This window comes from Macaca fascicularis, chromosome 1 (genome assembly GCF_037993035.2).
Source record: "Macaca fascicularis isolate 582-1 chromosome 1, T2T-MFA8v1.1".
NCBI lineage: Eukaryota > Metazoa > Chordata > Mammalia > Primates > Cercopithecidae > Macaca > Macaca fascicularis.
In genome coordinates this window covers 189,956,362-189,977,732 of record NC_088375.1, presented here as the reverse complement: position 1 = coordinate 189,977,732, position 21,371 = coordinate 189,956,362, and the positions used below count along the sequence as shown (strand labels likewise).

The 21,371-nt window shown below is 51.1% G+C and overlaps 2 protein-coding genes and 4 non-coding genes across 6 annotated transcripts; 5 read left to right on the top strand and 1 right to left on the bottom strand.

Annotated features, from left to right (window-relative positions):
* Window positions 1-8,888: 8,888 nt before the first annotated feature.
* RPS8 (ribosomal protein S8) lies at window positions 8,889-12,005 on the top strand. Its single transcript, XM_045372345.2, has 6 exons — window positions 8,889-8,915; window positions 9,346-9,452; window positions 9,984-10,083; window positions 10,885-11,060; window positions 11,270-11,399; window positions 11,841-12,005. Exons 1-6 carry the CDS (start codon window positions 8,912-8,914, stop codon window positions 11,948-11,950), a joined length of 627 nt encoding a protein of 208 aa, XP_045228280.1. The 5' UTR covers window positions 8,889-8,911; the 3' UTR covers window positions 11,951-12,005.
* On the top strand, window positions 9,180-9,259 carry LOC123571087 (small nucleolar RNA SNORD55/SNORD39). Its single transcript, XR_006695254.2, has one exon. It is a non-coding gene; the product is annotated as a small nucleolar RNA SNORD55/SNORD39 (small nucleolar RNA).
* LOC123571104 (small nucleolar RNA SNORD46) lies at window positions 9,799-9,902 on the top strand. Its single transcript, XR_006695273.1, has one exon. It is a non-coding gene; the product is annotated as a small nucleolar RNA SNORD46 (small nucleolar RNA).
* Window positions 11,114-11,182, top strand: LOC123571101 (small nucleolar RNA SNORD38). Its single transcript, XR_006695271.1, has one exon. It is a non-coding gene; the product is annotated as a small nucleolar RNA SNORD38 (small nucleolar RNA).
* LOC123571099 (small nucleolar RNA SNORD38) lies at window positions 11,655-11,723 on the top strand. Its single transcript, XR_006695269.1, has one exon. It is a non-coding gene; the product is annotated as a small nucleolar RNA SNORD38 (small nucleolar RNA).
* Window positions 12,006-16,603: 4,598 nt separating the features above from the next.
* On the bottom strand, window positions 16,604-20,900 carry BEST4 (bestrophin 4). Its single transcript, XM_045372336.3, has 9 exons — window positions 20,653-20,900; window positions 20,471-20,565; window positions 19,566-19,799; window positions 19,178-19,332; window positions 18,703-18,780; window positions 18,212-18,409; window positions 18,012-18,092; window positions 17,652-17,806; window positions 16,604-17,496 (listed from the first exon to the last, which is right to left on the bottom strand). The coding sequence occupies exons 1-9, from the start codon at window positions 20,874-20,876 to the stop codon at window positions 17,223-17,225; spliced, it is 1,494 nt and encodes a 497-aa protein (XP_045228271.1). The 5' UTR covers window positions 20,877-20,900; the 3' UTR covers window positions 16,604-17,222.
* Window positions 20,901-21,371: the final 471 nt, after the last annotated feature.

The following is a 21,371-nucleotide window of genomic DNA, read 5'->3' as shown; positions in this document are numbered from 1 at the left end:
GCTTAGGAACTGGAGAACTCTATATTCCATGTCATGGAGCATGGATTATCGGAATGGTAATGAGGTGCCACTAAAAGGTTTAACCTAGGAACCATACAAGCAAATGAGTGTTTGGGAAGCCCTCAGTCACAGAGACTCCTGGCCTCCCAAAGTGTTGGGATTACAGGCATGAGCCACTGCACTACGCCAGGAGTTTGCTTTTACTTCTAGTTTGTTGAGTCTTTTAATCGCCAGAGGGTATTGGATTTTGTCAAATGCTTTTTCTGTGTTTTGAAGTGATCATGTGGTTTTGTTTCTTCCTTTACTCCATTAATATGCTGTATTAAACCTGGGAAAACCAAGTAAATACAATGTGAGTAGAACAATAATTAGATGGAATATTTAAGTGCCATTTAAATATTTATTGAGTGCTGTACTCTGGGAGGCCGAGGTGGGCAGACTGCTTGAGCTCAGGAGTTCAAGACCATTCTGGGCAACAAAATGAGACCCAGTCTTGGCTGGGTGCTGTGGCTCACGCCTATAATCCCAGCACTCTGGGAGGGCAAGATGGGCGGAAAACGAGGCCAGGAGTTGGAGACCAGCCTGGCCAACCTGGTGAAACCCTGTCTCTACAAAAATGAGCTGGATGTGGTGGCGCACGCTTATAATCCCAGCTACTCGGGAGGCTGAGGCAGAAGAATCGCTTGAACCTGGGAGGCAGAGGCTGCAGTGCGCACCACTGCACTCCTGCCTGGGCAACAGAGCGAGGCTATCTCAAAAAAAAGAGACCCAATCTCTAAAGAAAATATAAAAATAAGCCAGGCGTGGTGGCATGTGCCTGTGGTCCCAACTCATTGGGAGGGTAAGGTGGGAGGATGGCTTATGCCTGGGAGGCAGAGGTTACAATGAGCTGAGATTGCACCATTGCACTCCAGCCTGGGCGACAGAGCCAGTCCCCGTATCAAAAACAAAAAAAGGCCGGGCACGGTGGCTCATGCCTGTAATCTCAGCACTTTGGGAGGCCGAGGCGGGCAGATCACAAGGTCAGGAGATCGAGGCCATCCTGGCTAACATGGTGAAACCCCGTCTCTACTAAAAATACACACACACACACAAAATTAGCTGGGTGTGGTGGTGGGCACCTTTAGTCCCAGCTACTCCGGAGGCTGAGGCAGAAGAATGGCATGAACCTGGGAGGCAGAGCTTGCAGTGAGCCGAGATCACGCCACTGCACTCCAGATTGGGAGGCAGAGTGAGACTCCATCTCCAAAAAAAAAAAAAAAAAGTATTGAGTACTTATTAAATAGCAAGCATTATTCTATGTATAGGTGTTAGAAATATGGCAGTGAATAAGAATAAGTTTCTACCCTTATGTACATTGTATTTCAGTGGAGAAAACAGATAATGTGCATGTAAACAAATGATAGGTAGTAAGTGGGTAGAGAAAGATGAGAGAGTGTCGCTACTTTAGAAAGCAGACTCAGAACTCTGGCCTGAGCAGTATAATGAGACCCTGTGTCTAAAACTTAAAAAAAAAAAAAAAAAAAAAAAAGGCCACGCATGGTGGCTCACACCTGTAATCCCAGCACTTTGGGAGGCTGAGGCAGGCAGATCACCTGAGGTCGGGAGTTCAAGACCAGCCTGACCAACATGGAGAAACCCCATCTCTACTAAAAAAAAAAAAAAAATACAAAAATTAGCCGGGCGTGGTGGTGTATGCCTGTAATCCCAGCTGCTCGGGAGGCTGAGGCAGGAGAATCGCTTGAATCTGGGAGGCAGAGGTTGTGGTGAGCTGAGATTGTACCATTGCACTCCAGCCTGGGCGACAAGAGCAAAACTCCGTCTCAAAACAAAACAAAACAAAACAAAAAACAGGCTCAGAAAAGGCCTCCCAGTGTGTGTAGAGGGGTGACATTCTGAGCAGACTTGAATGAATTGAAGGAGGGAGCCATGCTAAGACCTGGGTGAAGAGCATTTCCTGCCAGAGCAAGAAGGCCTGAGGCACAGCCTGAAGGTTTAAGGCAGGCACAGCAATGTCCATGTGCCAGAGATTGGAGAGGTAGGAAATAAGCAAAGAGATAAGCAGAGGCCTAACACTGGGGTTGTCTAGGCCCAAGTAAGGAATTTAGATTTTATTCTAAATGTGCTGGGAAACCACTGGAAGGTTGAAGATACAAGAAAGAAGGGATAGGCCGGGCACTGTGGCTCATGCCTGTACTCCTAGCACTTTAGGAGGCTGAGGTGGGCGGATCACTTGAGGTCAGGAGTTCAAGACCAGCCAGGCCAATATGGTGAAACCCTGTCTCTACTAAAAATACAAAAATTATCTGGGCATGGTGGTGTGTGCCTATAATCCCAGCTACTCAGGAAGCTGAGACAGGAGAATCACTTGAATCTGGGAGGCAGAGGTTGCAGTGAGCCAACATCACGCCATTGCAGTCTAGCCTGGGGGACAAGAGCAAAATTCCATCACAAAAAAAAAAAAAAAGAAGGGATAAAGTTAAGAGAATTTCTTCCACAGGATCTGCAGCCAAGTGTAGTAGAAGCTACTCATCAGTTTACTCCCTTAAAAAACTACCCTTCTGGCCGGGCGCGGTGGCTCAAGCCTGTAATCCCAGCACTTTGGGAGGCTGAGACGGGCGGATCACCAGGTCAGGAGATCGAGACCATCCTGGCTAACCCGGTGAAACCCCATCTCTACTAAAAAATACAAAAAACTAGCCGGGCGAGGTGGCGGGTGCCTGTAGTCCCAGCTACTTGGGAGGCTGAGGCAGGAGAATGGCGTGAACCCGGGAGGCGGAGCTTGCAGTGAGCTGAGATCTGGCCACTGCACTCCAGCCTGGGTGACAGAGTGAGATTCCTCAAAAAAAAAAAAAAACACTACCCTTCTGCTCTACATTCCTTTCCAGTCAACAACCTAATTCTCTCTTTCCCCTTTAAAGTCATACCTCTCAAAAGAATCGTCTACATACACTGGATTTTTTAACTTCCCAGTCTATTTCAAGATTTTTCTCACTGTACTACACAGAAACTGCTCCCGCCAATATCACCAAGGACTTTCAGGTTACTAAATCCAATAATCACCTTTTTTTTTTTTTCCTTTGAGACAGAGTTTCGCTCTTGTAGTCCAGGCTAGAGTGCAGTGAAGTGATCTCGGCTCACTGCAGCCTCTGCCCCCTAGGTTCAAGCGATTCTTCTGCCTCAGCCTCCAGGGTAGCTGGGACTACAGGCGTCCACCACCACACTCGAGTAATTTTTGTATTTTTAGTAGAGATGGGGTTTCACCATGTTAGCCAGGCTGGTCTCGAACTCCTAACCTCAGGTGATCCACCTGCTTGGCATCCCCAAATGCTGGATTACAGGCATAAGCCACCACACCCAGCCTAATCACTTTTTAGTCCTCATTTTAACTAGCATCCACAGAAGCATTAAGCTATGGCAGCACCCTGTGCTGGCTTTCCTCTAGCCACTCTAATTTCTCTTTCTGTGTCCTTTACCAGCTGTTTTTCTCTATCTGGCCTTGAAATGACAACATTCCTTTTTTTTTTTTTTTTTTTTTTTTTTTTGAGACGGAGTCTTGCTCTGTCACCCAGGCTGGAGTGCAGTGGCCGGATCTCAGCTCACTGCAAGCTCCGCCTCCCGGGTTTACGCCATTCTCCTGCCTCAGCCTCCCGAGTAGCTGGGACTACAGGCGCCCGCCACCTCGCCCGGCTATTTTTTTGTATTTTTTTAGTAGAGACGGGGTTTCACCGTGTTAGCCGGGATCGTCTCTCGATCTCCTGACCTCGTGATCCGCCCGTCTCGGCCTCCCAAAGTGCTGGGATTACAGGCTTGAGCCACCGCGCCCGGCCCAACATTCCTTTTTTTTTTTTGAGATGGAGTTTCGCTGTTGTTGTCCAGGCTGGAGTACAATGGCGCAATCTCAGCTCACTGCAACCTCTGCCTCCCGGGTTCAAGCAATTCTCCTGCCTCAGCCTCCTGAGTAGCTGGGATTACAGGCTTGTGCCACCACACCCGGCTAATTTTGTATTTTCAGTTGAGATGGGGTTTTGCCATGTTGGTCAGGCAGGTCTCCAACTCCTGACCTCAGGTGATGTGCCCACCTTGGCTTCCCAAAGTGCTGGGATTACAGTCATGAGCCACCGCACCCGGCCGGAATGTAGACATTCCTAAAGCCTTGGACCTATGCTTTTTACTTGTATTTCTTTTATTTTTTATTATTTTATTATTACTTTTTTAAAGGCAGCTGGAGAGGCTGCTTAGGTCAATTCTTTTCTTTTCTTTTTTTTTTTTTTTTTTTGAGACAGGATCTTGCTCTGTTGCCTAGGCTAGAGTGCAGTGGCATGATCATAGCTCACTGTACCTTGAATTGCTGGCTCAAGTAATCCTACAGCCTCAGTCTCCCAAGTAGCTAGGACTACAGGTGCATACCAGCATGCCTGGCTGCTACGTTTTTTTCTTTTTATTTTTTTTGAGACGGAGTCTTGCTCTGTCGCCAGACTGGAGTGCAATGGCGTGATCTCGGCTCACTGCAACCTCTGCCTCCCGGGTTCAAGCGATTCTCCTGCCTCAGCCTCCCAAGTAGCTGGGACTACAGATGCACGCCACCACGGCCAGCTAATATTTGTATTTTTAATAGAGACGGGGTTTCATCATGTTGGCCAGGATTGTCTTGATCTCTTGACCTCGTGATCCACCTGCCTCAGCCTCCCGACAGGGTGGCATTACAGGTGTGAGCCACCGCCCCTGGCCTCCTACATATTCTTTTTAAGAAATGTTAAAGACTATACTTTAGGGATCATCTCTATAGTTTGTTGCTAAGAAAGTTTCTCTGGGCCGGGCGCGGTGGCTCAAGCCTGTAATCCCAGCACTTTGGGAGGCCGAGACGGGCGGATCACCAGGTCAGGAGATCGAGACCATCCTGGCTAACCCGGTGAAACCCCGTCTCTACTAAAAAAATACAAAAAACTAGCCGGGTGAGGTGGCGGGCGCCTGTAGTCCCAGCTACTCGGGAGGCTGAGGCAGGAGAATGGCGTGAACCCGGGAGGCAGAGCTTGCAATGAGCTGAGATCCGGCCACTGCACTCCAGCCTGGGTGACAGAGCGAGACTCCGTCTCAAAAAAAAAAAAAAAAAAGAAAGTTTCTCTGAATGTGTACAAAAATCAAATCAAAATGGATTAAAGACTTAAATCTAAGACCTCAAACTATGAAACTACTACTAAAAAAACATTGGGGGAAATCTCCAGGATATTGGTCTGGGCAAAAATTCCTTGAGCAATACCCCATAAACACAGGCAACCAAAGCAAAAATGGACAAATGGGATCACATCAAGTTAAAAAGCTTCTGCACACCAAAGGATACCATCAACAAAGTAAAGAGACAACCCACAAAACGGGAGAAAATATTTGCAAACTACCCATCTGCAAGGGATTAATAACTAGAATATATAAGGAGCTCAACTCTACAGGAAAAAACTAATAATCCAATCAAAAAATGGGCAAAAGATTTGAATAGACATTTCTCAAAAGAAGACATACAGATGGCAAACAGGCATATGTAAGGTACTTAACATCATTGATCATCAGAGAAATGCAAATCAAAACTACCATGAGATATCATCTCACCCCAGTTCAAATGGCTTATTTCTAAAACACAGGCAATCACAAATGCTGGCGAGGATGTGGAGGAAAGGGAACCCTCCTACACTGTTGTTGGGAATGTAAATTAGTACAACCACTATGGAGAACAGTTTGGAGGTTCCTACACTGCTGGGTATATGCTCAAAAGAAAGGAAATCAGGCTGGGCACAGTGACTCATGCCTGTAATCTCAGCACTCTGGGAGGCCTAGGCCGGCGGATCACTTAAGGTCAAGAGTTCAAGACCAGCCTGGCCAACATGGTGAAACCCCATCTCTACTACAAATACAAAAATTTGCCGGGCATGGTGGCCCATACCTGTAACCCCAGCTACTTGGCAAGCTGAGGCAGGAGAATAGCTTGAACCCGGGAGATGAAGGTTGCAGCAAGCCAACGTCGCACCACTGCACTCCAGCCTGGGCGACAGAGCAAGACTGTCTCAAAAAAAATTAAAATTAAAATTAAAAAAGATGAATGGGGCTGGGCGCGGTTGCTCACACCTGTAATCCTAGCACTTTGGGAGGCCGAGCCGGAGTTGGGCAGATCACCTGAGGTCAGGAGTTCGAGACAAGCCTGGCTAACATGGTGAAACCCTGTTTCTGCTAAAAACACAAAAATTTAGCCGAGCATGGTGGCGCATGCCTATAATCCCAACTACTCAGGAGGCAGGAGAATTCCTTGAACCTGGGAGGCAGAGGTTGCAGTGAGCTGAGATCATGCCACTGCACTGCAGCCTGGGTGACAGAGCAAGACTCCATCTCAAAAAGAAGAAAAAAAATGATGAATGGATAAAATGTGGTACATATACACAATGGATTACTATTCAGCCATAAAAAAGAATGAGATCCTGTCATTTGCAACATCATGGGTTGAACTGGAGGTCATTATGTTAAGTGAAATAAGCTGGGCACAGAAAGACAAATACATGCAAAGAGAATCGCATGTTCTCACTTATTTGTGGGATCTAAAAATCAAAACAATTGAACTCATGGACCTCTAGAGAGTAGAAGGATGGTTACCAGAGGCTAGAAAAGGTAGTGGGAGGGTGGGGGGGAGTGGGGATCTCTAATGGATACAGAAATAAAATATCAGGATAAATAAGACCTACTATTTGATAGCAAAACAGGGTGACTATAATCAATAACTTAATTGTGTATTTTATTTTTTTGAGACACAGTCTTACTCCATCACCCAGGCTGGAGTGAGTGCATTGGTGCCATCTCGGCTCACTGGAACCTCCACCTCCCCATTTAAGCGATGCTCCTTCCTCAGCCTCCCAACCGAGTTGCTGGGATTACAGGTGCCCACCACCATGCCCGGCTAATTTTTTTTGTTTTGTTTGTTTTGTTTTGTTTGAGACGGAGTTTCACTCTCACCAGGATGGAGTGCAGTGGTGCGATCTCAGCTCACTGCAACCTCCGACTCCCTGGTTAAAGCGATTCTCCTGCCTCAGCCTCCATAGTAGCTGGGATTACAAGTACGCGCCACCATGCCCAGCTAATTTTTGTATTTTTAGTAGAGACGGGACTTCACCATGTTAGCCAGGACGGTCTTGAATTCCTGATCTCAGGTGATCTGCCCCACCTCGACCTACCAAAGTGCTGGGATTAAAGGCGTGAGTCAGCACGCCCGGCCTGGGTTCAAGCAATTCTTATGTCTCAGCCTCCTAAGTAGCTGGAATTATAGGTACCCGCCACCATGCCCAGCTAACTTTTGTATTTTTAGGAAAGACGTGATTTAGCCATGTTGGCCAGGCTTGTCTCGAACTGCTGGCCTCAAGTGATCTGCCCGCCTCAGCCTCCCAAAGTGCTAGGATTAATTGGATTGTTTGTAACTCATAGGATAAATGCTTGAGGGGATGGATACCCCATTCTCCATGATGTGCTTACTTCACACTGCATGCTTGAAACAAAATATCTCATGTACTCCATAAATATATATACCTACTATGTACCCACAAAGATTAAAAAAAATTTTTTTTGAGATGGAGTCTTGCTGTGTTGCCCAGGCTGGACTCTGCCTCCCGGGTTCAAGCGATTCTCTTGCCTCAGCCTCCCTGAGTAGCTGGGACTACAGGTGAGCGCCACCATGCTCAGCTAAATTTTGTATTTTTTTAGTAGAGACGTGGTTTCACCATGTTGGCCAGGCTGGTCTCAAACTCCTGACCTCGCGATCCGCCCGCCTCCGCCTCCCAAAAATGCTGAGATTACAGGCATGAGCCACCGCACCAGGCCTAAAAATTTTTTTTTTTTATTAAAAAATATATATCCGGCCGGGCACGGTGGCTCACGCCTGTAATCCCAGCAGTTTGGGAGGTCGAGGCGGACGGATCAAGAGGTCAGGAGATCGAGACCATCCTGGCGAACACGGTGAAACTCCGTCTCTACTAAAAATACTAAAAAAAAAAAAAAAATGAGCCGGGCGTGGTGGCGGGCGCCTGTAGTTCCAGCTTCTCCGGAGGCTGAGACAGGAGAATGGCTTGAACCCGGGAGGCGGCGGAGCTTGCAGTGAGCCGAGATCGCGCCACTCACTCCAGCCTGGGCGACAGAGCGAGACTTCGTCTCAAAAAAAGAAAAAAAAATACATATATATATTCTTCCAGCTCAGAAAAGTTAACTGATCCCTTCTTTATACTCTCTAAGTTCCGTTCATTCTGGTGGCATTTATAAACCAACGATTCCCAAAACATCTTCAGTGCAGGTCCCTTATAAGGATGACCAGCTTCCTACCTGTCATTCCCACTTACATGACTTAGCAAGATCTCAAAATGAACGTGTCCAGAACAGCTCCTACCTTAGGAGCCTACCCCATCTCAGTAAGTGGCCCCAATATTTATTCGATTGATCAAGTGAGAATCTTAGGAATCCTTGACACCACCCTCTCCCTCAATCCCCATGTCCAACCTACCACCAAACCCTTCAAAACAAAACCCAAGTCCACAGTCGTTTCCAACTCCATTGCCTTCCACCCTTTTTCAACGCAGCCGCACCCACATCTCATCCTAAACGACCGCAGCAGCCTCTGAAACTAGTCTCAACACGCCCGGATGTGCCGACGCCGCAGACCCCCTTCCCCCAACCCAAGGTCGGAGGCGGGTCAGTTAGGGTCTGCGGATGAAGGCAGCCTGCGGGAGCCTCCCAGACTCGTTGCCCTAGGCGCGGCAGCAAACACGTAAGTCTAGTCGCCCGACGTTGTTTCGGCGCTCAGAAACAACGTAAAGTAAAGGGGCGGGGCAGCGTTTTACAAACCGTACCGTGAATCTTTGCGATTTCTCTTTCCAGCCAGCGCCGAGCGATGGGTGAGTGTCGCTCTGCGTTTAGGCGCGTGATGGGGGGGTTGAGCTCAATCAGGCCCCATCCTGCTTCACAGCCTACTGAGGAGTCCAGGCGCCCCGACCCCCGGCCAGGGACAGCCACAAGGAGTGGTGGCCCTCGGGTTTCGGCCGCCGAGCCCCTCTCTGGGGGCTGCGAAGGCTCTGGACTCCGAGTTCCGGGCCGCGGGCTGCAGGCTCCAAGCGGCGCTAACATGGCTGCCGCGCGGTGGTGGCCCCGGCCGGGCCGCACGTGTATGATGACGACTCGGTAATGCTGCATACTCCCGAGTGCGCGGTGGGGAAGCCAACCTTGGAGAGCTGAGCGTGCGGCCTGCCGGCGCGGGGGTCGGGAGCTGGCGAGTCGCTACCACCGAGTTACAGTGGCTCAAGCTTCCTTCCCCGCTTCCACATGCAGGCATTTCTCGGGACAACTGGCACAAGCGCCGCAAAACCGGGGGCAAGAGAAAGCCCTACCACAAGAAGCGGAAATATGAGTTGGGGCGCCCGGCTGCCAACACCAAGGTGGGTGCGAGCGTGGGCCTGTCCGCCCGGGAGGTCGCCTTCCCCGGCTCTCCAGCGTGCTCGGGCCTCTCCGTGTGACAGTTGTGCGTTCTTTCTTGGGCTCTGATTTCTCTGTAATAGGGCCTGGGTGTCCTTCCCCCTTTACCTGCTGTATAAGTAAGTACCAAAGAGGGAATGCTCCCTCAGGCCCCCAACCCCGGAGCTTAGGGTCTCAGAAGGATACTGTGTGGGGGACTTGAGCTTCTGGAGAGGGTGGCACCTCGGCTAATAGAATCCTAGTCTTTTGGGTTTTTTTTAACAGAGGCTTAATTTTTAGCATTTGGGGTCAGGCTTTCCTCTTGGAGGCAAGTAAGGTGATGAAAAAGAATCCTTAGGCGTGGTTGTGGCCGTCTTGGTCACCTGTGTGCCACTTGCCAATGCAAGGACTTGTCATAGTTACACTGACTGTTGCCTCCTTCCTGCCGCGGTTCCTCTCCCTTTCTTGCCTTGCTCTCCTTGGTAACCTAGTTCCTGTAACCTTGTGTTTTCCAGATTGGCCCCCGCCGCATCCACACAGTCCGTGTGCGGGGAGGTAACAAGAAATACCGTGCCCTGAGGCTGGACGTAGGGAATTTCTCCTGGGGCTCAGAGTGTGAGTGAGGCCCTTTGGGAGTGGGTGGGAAAATGCACCTAAACCTTCTTAAGATTTACCAAGTGGGCCTGGTGCGGTGGCTCGTGCCTGTAAGCCCAGCACTTTGGAAGGCCGAGACGGGCGGATCACCTGAGGTCAGGAGTTCGAGTCCAGCCTGGGCAACAGAGCGAGACTCTCAGAAAAAAAAAAAAAAAAAAGATTCAAGTGCTTTTAGCAGGTAGTCTGTGGCTTAGACCAAGGCATTTGAAGTTTCTTCTTGCTGAAAGATCTTAAGGTAGCTGGAGAGGTTCTCTCCACCCAGGCTGTCCTCCTTCAATCTCTTTTTTTGAGACTGGGTCTCTGTTGCCCAGGCTGGAGTGCCAGTGGTGTGATCTTGCCTCACTGCAACTTCCGCCTCCTGGGTTCAAGTGATTCTTCTGCCTCAACCTCCCAAATAACTGGGATTACAGGCATGCGCTATCACACCTGGCTACTTCTGTATTTTTAGTAGAGAAGGAGTTTCACCATGTTGGCCAGGCTGGTCTCAAATTCTTGGCTTCGCGTGAGCCACTGTGCCCGACCTGCTCTGATCTCTCTCAACTCTGCAGCCTGAGAGATTGGGGCTGATAAAGACTGGTTGCCAAACATCACTAGAAACGTGGGTTAGGGGTTTATGGAAGACGAACTGATGCCCCATGGCTTGTAAAGGCTGGGCGTTCCCTTATTTCTCCTTAAGGCCTCATGGGGCTGAAGAACCTGGAGGGGTGTGCCAGAGCCATTTGTCCTCCAGTTTACTTGATGCCAAATTTCTCCTGTGAGCAGGTTGTACTCGTAAAACAAGGATCATTGATGTTGTCTACAATGCATCTAATAATGAGCTGGTCCGTACCAAGACTCTGGTGAAGAATTGCATCGTGCTTATCGACAGCACACCGTACCGACAGTGGTACGAGTCACACTACGCGCTGCCCCTGGGCCGCAAGAAGGGAGCCAAGCTGGTGCGTGTTACTTCTCTGTAGGGGTTGTGGGAAGGGCAGCCTGACTCCAGCCTTCTCGTGATGAAACCTCTGTCCAGTTCTGCTACTGAAGGGAGAGAGATGAGAGCCTTTAGGCTGAGGAAGGCCAGCACTGGGGTGTGCAGGGTTCGAAAAGGCTCCCAAGGCCTGCCTGCCTTCCCTGAGCTCATAAATTTGTATCCCCTTTTCAGACTCCTGAAGAAGAAGAGATTTTAAACAAAAAAAGATCTAAAAAAATTCAGAAGAAATATGATGAAAGGAAAAAGAATGCCAAAATCAGCAGTCTCCTGGAGGAGCAGTTCCAGCAGGGCAAGCTTCTTGGTGAGAAGGCTGTTGTGTTGGAGGTGGGGAGTTGCAGAGATCAAGTGTGTTGAGTCACTTTTCCCTTGTCTAAGTCCTTTGCCAGCCATGTGGTCTAAAGGGTTCACCAATAACAGGCTGTGAGCAAAATGGGGAATGTTTCACCGTCCTATTCATGTGAGGCTGAAATGGAAAGCATTGGGTAGAAGAGCCTGCATAGGCCCATGCTTGGAGTTTTAGTATTTGGGGAAGTCCCTTCCCAGGCTGAGGGGGCTGTCTCAGTGATGAAAACTTTGTCCAGTTCTGCTACTGACAGTAAGTGACGATAAAGTGTGTCTGAGGAGACAGCTGGCTTCATGCTTGCCCCTAGGATACCTAAACCCACAGAGATTCTTAAGGGGGTGGAGAGGTTTGGGTGGGGCCACCTTGTCATGGAGCTAAGGATCACCTACTCTCTTCCAGCGTGCATTGCTTCCAGGCCGGGACAGTGTGGCCGAGCAGATGGTTATGTGCTAGAGGGCAAAGAGTTGGAGTTCTATCTTAGGAAAATCAAAGCCCGGAAAGGCAAATAAATCCTCGTTTTGTCTTCACCCGTGTAATAAAGGTGTTTATTGTTCTGTTTCCCCATTTGTGTTGCCTGAATATTTGACTATTTGCTTTATTTCCTTGCCCTGCAAAACTGATCTGGGTGGGTGGCTGCAACCCATTGCTTTCCCTCTACCTCCTACTGTCTTGATCCAGACTCACCACACTGTAAAGTCCCTGTTCTCAACTCCATGTCCCTGAAGGCTAGATTTATAATGTGGGCTGTGTCTATAGTGGGAACATTTCTCCACGTTTTGGTGGGGATAGGGATGTGGCAGAGGCTATGAGAGGGGGTATCCCAACCTTGGGGTTCAACAATGTTGTGCTGACTGAGTCATGATTAGAATCTCAGGCTATATTGCTTCTAAAAAGTTGTAAGGATCCTGCACCCACTGTAAGATTAACAGTGATTTCTGCCTTGCTTGGTCTCCAAGGGTCACTTTGACTTAAACTTGTCCTGTCAAATGCTTACCTTTAGTCTTGACCTGCTTGACATCTGCACTTGGATTTTTTTTTGAGATCTCCGTCACCCAGGATGGAGTGCAGTGGCATGATCTTGGTTCACTGCAGCCTTGACATTGGGGCTCAGGTGATACTGCCTCAGCCTCCCAAGTAGCTGAGATGATAGGCGCTACACCTTTTTTTTTTTTTTTGAGACGGAGTTTGACTCTTGTTGCCCAGCCTGGAGTGCAATGGCACGATCTTAGCTTACCACAACCTCCGCCTCCTGGGTTCAAGCGATTGTTTTGCCGCAGCCTCCCAAGCAGCTGGGGTTATAGGCATACGCCACCACGCCCAGCTAATTTTGTATTTTTAGTAGAGACGGGTTTCAGGCTGGTGCTGAACTCCTGACCTCAGATGATCTGCCTGCCTCAGACTCCCAAAGTGCTGGGATTGCAGGCGTGAGCCACCATGCCTGGCCTATACCCATTTTTTTGAATTGTTTTTTTTGGTAGAGACAGGGTCTCACTTAATTGCCCAGGTCTTGAAATCTTGGGCTCAAGCAATCTTCCCACCTTTGTCTCCCAAAGCACTAGGTTTCAGGCATAACCCACCACACCCAGCTTTGCACTTGGGTTTTTTGTTTTTTGAGAAAGGAGTCTTTGCTCTGTCGCCCAGGCTGGAGTGCAGTGGCACGATCTCGGCTCACTGCAAGCTACACCTCCTGGGTTCATGCCATTTCTCCTGCCTCAGCCTCCTGTAGCTGAGACTACAGGGACCTGCCACCATGCCTGGCTAACTTTTTGTATGTTTTTAGTAGAGACAGGTTTCACTGTGTTAGCCAGGATGGTCTGGGTCTCCTGACCTCGTGATCCACCTGCCTTGGCCTCCCAAAGTGCTGGGATTACAAGCATGAGCCATCGCGCCCGGCCTGTACTTGGGTTTTTTGTTTGTTTGCTTTTTGGGTGTTTTTAGACAGTCGCTCCGTTGCCCAGGCTGGATTGCAGTGGTGTGTAATCTCGGCTCACTGGAACCTCCGCCTCCTAGGTTCAAGCAATTCTCATGCCTCAGCCTCCTGAGTAGCTGGAATTATAGGTGTGTACTGCCACGCCCAACTAACTTCTTGTATTTTTAGTAGAGACAGGGTTTCACTGTTGGGTAGGGTGGTCTCCAACTCCTGTCCTCAAGCAATCCACCTGCCTTGGCCTCCCAAAGTGCTAGGATTATAGGCATGAGCCATTGCGCCCAGCTTCGTGCTTGGACATTATAATAGGGCTTTCAAAGGCCAACATTTTCAAAACTGAACTCTTGTCTGCCCCCACCTGCCATATTCCTCAGTTTCAAGAGTCAGGATCTCACACTAGGCTGGAGTGCAGTGGAGTGATCATTGCTCACTGTAGTCTCAACCTACTGAGTAGCTGGGACTACAGCTATGGTGCAGGGCCCAGAATGATCATTTTTTGTAGAGATGGGGTTTCATGTTGCCCAAGCTAATCCTGAGCTCCTGGCCTCAAGCAATGCTCCTGCCTTGGCCTTCCAAAGTGCTGGGATTACATGTGTGAGGTGCTGTACCTCACCAAGATTATATTTTTAATGCAACAGCTTCCTGTCTCATCAATGAAAATTGTTACCAAGTATTATGACTTGATGTGACCTAGCTCCTATAGTGACTCCCTCCATCAACCACACAGCCACCCTAGCTTACTGAACATACATGTACACATGCTATTCCCTTTGTTAGGCACACTCCTTCATATATCCACTTGGGGCTGGACACGGGGCATGGTGGCTCATGCCTGTAATCCCAGCACTTTGGGAGGCAGAGGCCAAGGCAGGAGGATTGCTTGAGGTCAGGAGATTGAGACCAACCTGGGCAACAAAGTGACACCCTGTTTCTACAAAAAATCCCCACATGGTTCATTCCCTCCAGGTCTTTGCTATGTCACCCTAGTGAGTTATTGCCGGATCACAATATTCTAAGTTGCAGTTGCCCCTCTGAACTCTTATACTTTGCCCATTTTTTTCTCTTTATTCCTTAATCTGACAAAGTTTGCTCTTTTCCCTTTGGAATGGTACTCCAGGGAAACGAGGATATTTGTTTCCTGCTGTGTCTCTGGCACCTGGAAAAGTGTATGGACATATACTAGATACTCAGATATATGTAAAATTAATTGGGAAAAGAGTCTTGAGATTTTATTAAATTTGAAGTTTGGCCAGGCATTGTGGTTTATGCCTGTAATCCCAGCACTTTGGGAAGCTGAGGCAGGTGGATCACTTGAGGTCAGGAGTTCAAAAACCAGCCTGGCCAACATGGTGAAACCCCATCTCTACTAAACATACAAAAAATTAGCAGGGCGTGGTGGCACGTGCCTGTAATCCCAGCTACTTGAGAGGCTGAGGCATGAGAATCTCTTGAACCCGGGCAGGTGAAGGTTGCAGTGAGCCAAGATCTGTCCATAGAACCAGTGGGTTCTTTTCCCTAAAGTCTTGAAATCCATCCACTCTCCATTTCTACCACCTTCACAGATGACCGTTCTCACCATGGAACAAGGCTTGTAAAAGCTGCAACAACAACAAAAATAAAACAATCCTCAAATACCTTGTGAATGAATGGCTATCATTGTGGGGTGCTACTGTCTCCACATTATAGATTTGGAAACTTGAGGCTTAGAAATATTCACTATTGGCTGGGCGCGGTGGCTCACACCTGTAATTCCAGCACTTTGGGAGGCCTAGCAGGCAGATCACCTGAGGTCAGGAGTTAGAGACAAGCCTGGCCAACATGGTGAAACCCTGTCTTTACTAAAAATACAAAAAATTAGCCAGGCATGGTGGTGGACACCCAGCTACTTAGGAGGCTGAGGCAGGAGAATTGCTTGAACCTAGGAGGCGAGGTTGTAGTGAGCTGAGATCATGCCACTGCATTCCAGACTGGGTGACAGTGCAAGATTCCGTCTCAAATAAATAAGAAATATTCACTATCCCATGGACATACAGATGGAAAGAAGCAAAGCCAGCATTAGAATCCAGTCAACTGACCCTGCCAGAGGCTGGAGTCTACTCAACTGCACTCTAGGGTCCCCCCTGTCTTCCTCCTTTGTTCTGGCATTTATCCTGTGGCCTTAATATTCAGTTTTGGCCTTCACCGATGTCTTTAGGTGGAGACTGGGATTTAGAAGGTAAGAATCTTAGAGGAGCATAGTTTTACCACAATTCCAATGTAGTGGTCTGTGGCAGACTGTTTCCAGAAGACGTTTTTTTTTTTTTTTTGGAGACAGAGCCTGGCTCTGTAACCGGGAGCTAGAGTGCACTGGAGTGATCTCGGCTCACTGCAACCTCCGCTTCCCAGGTTCAAGCAATTCTCATGCCTCAGCCTCCCAAGCAACTGGGATTACAGGCATCCACCACCACACCCAGCTAATTTTTGTATTTTTAGTAGAGACGGAGTTTTACCATGTTGGCCAGGCTGGTATCTAACTCCTGGCCTCTGGGGATCCGTCCACCTCGGCCTCCCAAAGTGCTGGGATTACAGGCGTGAGCCGCTGTGCCTGGCCACAGAAGGCTTTTTCTGACATCAGCCAAGTGCCCGCAGCGCTGCAGGCCCACCATCGAGATGTGCCTAGGCTTCCACCCGTAAACTGTACTTTTCCCCCTGTGTGGTTGGCGGGAGTGGAGAAGAGTTTGGCACACTGAAGTCCAAATGCTAGGTCTAGGGTGGGTGGTGAATAGCTGCCTTCACATCTGACTTTAATCAGCTTCCCAGACAGATTCCCAAACTCTTCCTTCCTTCATCTTCATCCTACTGCATGCATGCCAATTCAATTTTTTTTTTTTTTTTTTTTGAGACGGAGTCTCGCTCTGTCGCCCAGGTTGGAGTACAGTGGCCGGATCTCAGCTCACTGCAAGCTCCGCCTCCCGGGTTCACGCCATTCTCCTGCCTCAGCCTCCGGAATAGCTGGGACTACAGGCGCCCGCCACCTCGCCCGGCTAGTTTTTTGTATTTTTTAGTAGAGACGGGGTTTCACCGTGTTAGCCAGGATGGTCTCGATCTCCTGACCTCGTGATCCACCCGTCTCGGCCTCCCAAAGTGCTGGGATTACAGGCTTGAGCCACCGCGCCCGGCGCCAATTCAATTTTAAACAATCATAACTGCACAAGTAATAAATATATTCTCGATATAAACAAAAACTAAACAAAACTTTAAAACTTGAATATATTCTTAATGTAAACAAAAACTTGAACATTACAGACAAGGCAAAACTCCCCCAACACACACTGACCCCTCTTCTGAGGAAGGTTACCAGGGTAACGTATACCCCTTCAAGCAGTTTTCACGTGACTTTCAAACTGTGCTTCCTGGACCAGCAGCACAGCATCACCTGGGAACTTGTTAGAAATGCAAGTTATCGGGCGCCATCCCAAATCTAATGTGCCAGAAATGCTGGGAGTGGTGCTCGGCACTCTTTTGACAAGACCTTCCGTGATGCTGATCCTTCCTCAAGTTTGAGAACCACTGGCCTAGCTCCCTGTTGCTCTGAAGCTAACCGTGCACCTGGTCCTCTGTGCCTGGGTTCATTTATTTGTCTAGCTTCACCTCCCCCAAGCAGCCCATCCGACCTTCTCTCCCACCAAAGTGGACACATTCCTAGCCCTGGCTCAGGCCCTTCTCGCCATCTTCTCTTTTAAGTTCTGTCCCTAAATGCTCTGGCCTTCCAGGCACACAGGAAAAGCTGCTCTAATAGAGCTGGCTGGCAGGACCGGGCACGGGAGGGACGGGGGGCAGTGGGTGGGAGGAACCGGGCGGGGGCAGGCAAGACCTCAGGGCTCCAGGGCCTCGTCCCCGGACTCCGCCGTCTCCTCCTCGATGCGGGCTGCGGCCTCAGGGTCGCCGCCCTCCTCGGCCCGGAAGCGTAGCAGATGCGGGGGGCGCGGGGTCCCTCGCGCGCGGCCGAAGTTCCGGAGGCTGATGGCCGGGGAGGGCGCCCCTACGCCCAGGAAGCGGCCGAGCAACGGGGTCTGCGCGGCGGGCGCGGGCCGACCCGGCCCGGGGGACGCCTCCACCTGCAGGCTCTGCTCAGGGTCGTCGCTCATGCTGCGGGCGGGAGAGTGGGCTGAGCCCGGGCACAGGGCGGGAGCGGGGACGCGGGGTCGGCTCTCGGGGAGGGACGGAGGCATCCGTGCCCCAGAGGCTGAGCGAGGACCCGCGTGCCGGGTCAGGTCCGGTCTCCGCCGGCGCAGGCCACTCACCGCAGGTTGAAGGTGGAGCCCAGGAATGAGGGCCGCAGAGACTCGGCCGCCGTGGCCACAGTGTAGGGTGGCTGCGGCTGGTCCTCATCCCAGTACTGGTCCTTCTCAGCAGGGGGAAGGTTCTGGTACATTTCGTCCACAGATAGCAAGGACACCTGGGCCACCAGCAAGTTACAAGGATCCTCCTCTCCTCTCCTCTCCTCTCCTCTCCTTCCCACGGCCGGGCTGAGAGCTGACCGGGAGAGGGGGCCCAGGAGCTGCCCTGGACTCCTGATCTTCCCACCGCCGGACTGAGAGCTGACCGGGAGAGGGGGCCCAGGAGCTGCCCTGGACTCCTGATCCTTCCTGATGCTTGCTCACCTGCAAGTTGCGGTCTATGAGCTGGTTTGTCTCAAAGTCGTCATCATCCTCACCAAACGGGTTGATGATCTGTTCAGCCACCTATAGGTGGCAGAGATAGTGTTTTCTGGGCTCAGAGCCCCACTCTTTGTCCCCAAAGTTGGGGCCCCTGTGCCCACATCTCCACAGAGCAGGCTGGCATGCCCATCTGCAGTGCCCACCTTGAGCCAGCCAGCATAGAAGAAGAACTGCAGCAGAGTGGTGAGAGGCACATACATGTCCGGGTCTCCCAAGGCTGGGGCTGGCTCCTGGTCTGGCTTCAGAAGCTTCTGAGGTTTGGCAGCCCCTGCCTCTGGCTCCACAAACTGGCGGCCAACCAGGGAGAGGGCAAAGAAGGAGTAGACAGCTATGGTCACCACCTGGAGAAGGAAGAGCCAGGCTCAGTGCAGGATGCAGTGGGACAGGGAGAAATGCTGCCCCTGCCTCTGAGGATCTATGGGAAGTCTGACAAGTAATCAAACATGTATCCTGGCGTGGCAGTACCAGTGGGGACAGGGTCACCTTGGTGGGGGTGGTGGAAGGCTTTGAGGATGAACCCAGTGCCTCAGGGGACTGAAATGGTCAGGCAAGTACCATCTCTAATTCTTCTCATCTCACACACAGCACAGGACATACAGTAGGCACTGGGACTGGGGAGGGGAGAGGCAGTTACTTGGGTGTAGACGAGGGGGATGCTGATCCAGTCATAGTGGAATAGCATGCTGCACTTGGCTCGGTACTTGTTCAGCTCCTGGAGGAACAGCAGGAACAGGAAGTCAGCAGAAGCGAGGAAGGAACAGGGGTGCCCAGCACAAACTAGACCTGGGCCGGGCCAGGAGGCTTTTTTCCATTCTGCTTTCAGAGGTGTATTAGGCTGGGGTGCTTGAATCTCAGCTCTGCTAACTAGCTGTGTAACTTAGGCAAATTTAGTTTCCACTCTGTGCCTCAGTTTCCACAACTGTGCAAGGAGGATGATAGTACCTATCTCAGGAGTTGCTGTAAGGGATGAATGAGTTAACATGGGTACAGGGCTTCCAAAAGGCCGAGGTACACAGTTGGTGCCATACAAGTGTTAGGTACTAAAATTATTATTCCTCTTCAAAATTAGAGGGAGGAGGGCAGATAGGTCTGGTCCGGGGCCCACTCACTTCCAAAAGTAGACAGAGAGCGATGTCGTCACGGATTCGCCCGTCCCTCCGGGCCTGGGCCGCCAGATTGGTGAACCAGACGCAGGGCACCCAGTACTTGTTGAAGTCGGATTTCAGGCTCTCAAACTTTTTCCTCTCTTCCTGGGACATGAAACCTGAGGGGGTAAAGCGGAAGGGGTGCAGTTGCAACCTCTGCCGCCGTGGGGGCCTGCTGTTCCGCCGTCTGACTCCCCTCTCTCGCGTCTACCGGCGGTCCCAGGACTCGTGGTTCCGCGTTCCTGCCGCAGTCCAGACCCTTCCCTGGAGCCCCTGCTCCCAGGACTTTCCCAGGCGGCACCTGCATCCAGCCGTGGGCCTGGCCCCCAGAGGCTCCCGGCGGGCGGCGCACCTGCGTCCACCACGTGCTCCATGGTGGGGAAGCGCTTGAGCACGCGGGTGCTGACCGAGCGCAGCACCAGCACCGACGCCAGGTTCGCGTAGCGGATGAGGGTGCGGCGCAGCAGGCGGCCCCGCTGGTCTACGCCGTGCACGCTAGCCGAGATGACGCACATCAGCTGGTCTGGCAGCGGGATGCTTGTGTACTGGGACCACCAGCGGTTCACCACGAGAGTCACATAGAAACCTGCTTGGCCACCGTGGTAGAGGGAGTAGGAAGGGAGGGGTGGAGAGCCTGGGGGTCTGAGCGCCTCGCCTCCCCCAGCAAAGGGCCTCGTCCAAGCCAGTTGAAATGTGGCAGGGGGAAGGAAACATTCAGCTCCAGTACCCTGCTGTGCGAGGCCAGGAGGAGGGAGGAGGGCAAATTTCCTTCAGCAGAGGGAAAATGGGGATTCAAAGCCAGGAGACTGCTTCCCAGGAGGGTGGGGAAGGGGCTGTCACCTCTGTCCAGCTCCCCTCCAGTGCCCAGGGTGGGCTTGTGAGGCCAGCAGGTGTCTTGTGCCTTGCTGGAAGTGAGGGTCCGGCAAGTGATAGGGCCCTGCCCTCCGGAAGTCCTGGACCCAGCACCCAGCTCCTGTGCCTGCTGGGCCTGCTCTGGCTGACCAGGCAGGCTCTGCCACTCTGTTGAGTAATTCTTTTTTTTTTTTTTTTTAAGCAGAGTCTCGCTACATTGCCCAGGCTGGACTGGAACTCCTGGGCTCAAGCGATCCTCTCACCTCAGCCTCTCGAGTAGCTGAGACTGCAGGTGCGTCACCACACCATCTGTTGGGTAATTCTGACCCTCAGGGCTGTCAGCCCAACCCAGAGGTCAGGGAACACAGTAAGGAGGACACAGGGAAAACTAGAAGGGGGCCTTACCCAATACAAAGGACAAGGGGATGAGGTCCGCTGAACGGTTGCAGTACCGGGCCACCTGAGCATACACGTGCTTCTGCTCCTGGGTCAGCAGCAGCCTGGGGAAGGCAGGTGTAGGCTTGGGTTAGAGGGAGGTGGGTGGCCCAGTCTCCCCACTTCCGCCAGCTCTAAGACCCTGCCCTTACCGGTAGGTGATGCTAAGCACAGCGTACAAGGCCCCGAAGAGGAGGAATTCCTTGTAGAGGAGCTTGTAGATGCTTCCCCTCCAACGGAGAAGCAGGCCAGAGAAACCTCCGAAGCGGGCCTCCGCCACTTTGAGGGTATATGAAACCGTCATGGTGCTGGGAGCCTGGGGCAGAAGGTCACAAGAGTTGCCCCTAGGGCTGTCCTTTAGTTCCCCAGACAACATCCCTTCCACTCTGGTCTCACACACCCCAACCTTCACCCTGCATCAGTGGAAAAGGGGTAGGAGCCTGCAGAGCAGAAAAGCACACCCCACCCTCTGCAGAACTCAGTAGTACATGGGCACAGCCAGGCTAGAGCTAGACAAAGTAGAACTGAGTTCTGTGTCCCGTCACGCATGAGGCTTCCTCAAGCTCCTCTTCAGCCTGCAGGGCTAGGGATAACCAGATCCTGAACTGCTGTGGACAAGAGACGCAGCTCCAGCCCAAACCCACTGCTATTCCTTGGGGCCTTGCTCTGGAAGCTGATTAACTAGACTACCAGGGCCCAGAGCACTCTCACCCCCATCCCATACCTGCCTACCTGGTCTGGGCAGCAGCCCGTGTGGAAGAACTGGGCTAGACTTCACCCCCCACAGACTTAAGTACCTATGCAGTCCATAAAGTTAGGCTGGACCAAGGCCTATCATTGATGGATTGAAGCTGTCATCCAGCTTCCCCTG

What these genes read in the sequence shown, in the direction of transcription:
- RPS8 (XM_045372345.2), top strand. An exon ending in TTTCTCCTGGGGCTCAGAGT is followed by an intron (nt 10,084 to 10,884) that starts GTGAGTGAGGCC and finishes TCCTGTGAGCAG; the next exon opens with GTTGTACTCGTAAAACAAGG. An exon ending in GCAAGAAGGGAGCCAAGCTG is followed by an intron (nt 11,061 to 11,269) that starts GTGCGTGTTACT and finishes TCCCCTTTTCAG; the next exon opens with ACTCCTGAAGAAGAAGAGAT.
- BEST4 (XM_045372336.3), bottom strand. Translation starts at nt 20,876, where the DNA reads ATGTTGTCTGGGGAACTAAAGGACAGCCCTAGGGGCAACTCTTGTGAC. An exon ending in GTGCTTAGCATCACCTACCG is followed by an intron (nt 20,566 to 20,652) that starts GTAAGGGCAGGG and finishes TGCCTTCCCCAG; the next exon opens with GCTGCTGCTGACCCAGGAGC. An exon ending in TCATAGACCGCAACTTGCAG is followed by an intron (nt 17,807 to 18,011) that starts GTGAGCAAGCAT and finishes CTGGTGGCCCAG; the next exon opens with GTGTCCTTGCTATCTGTGGA.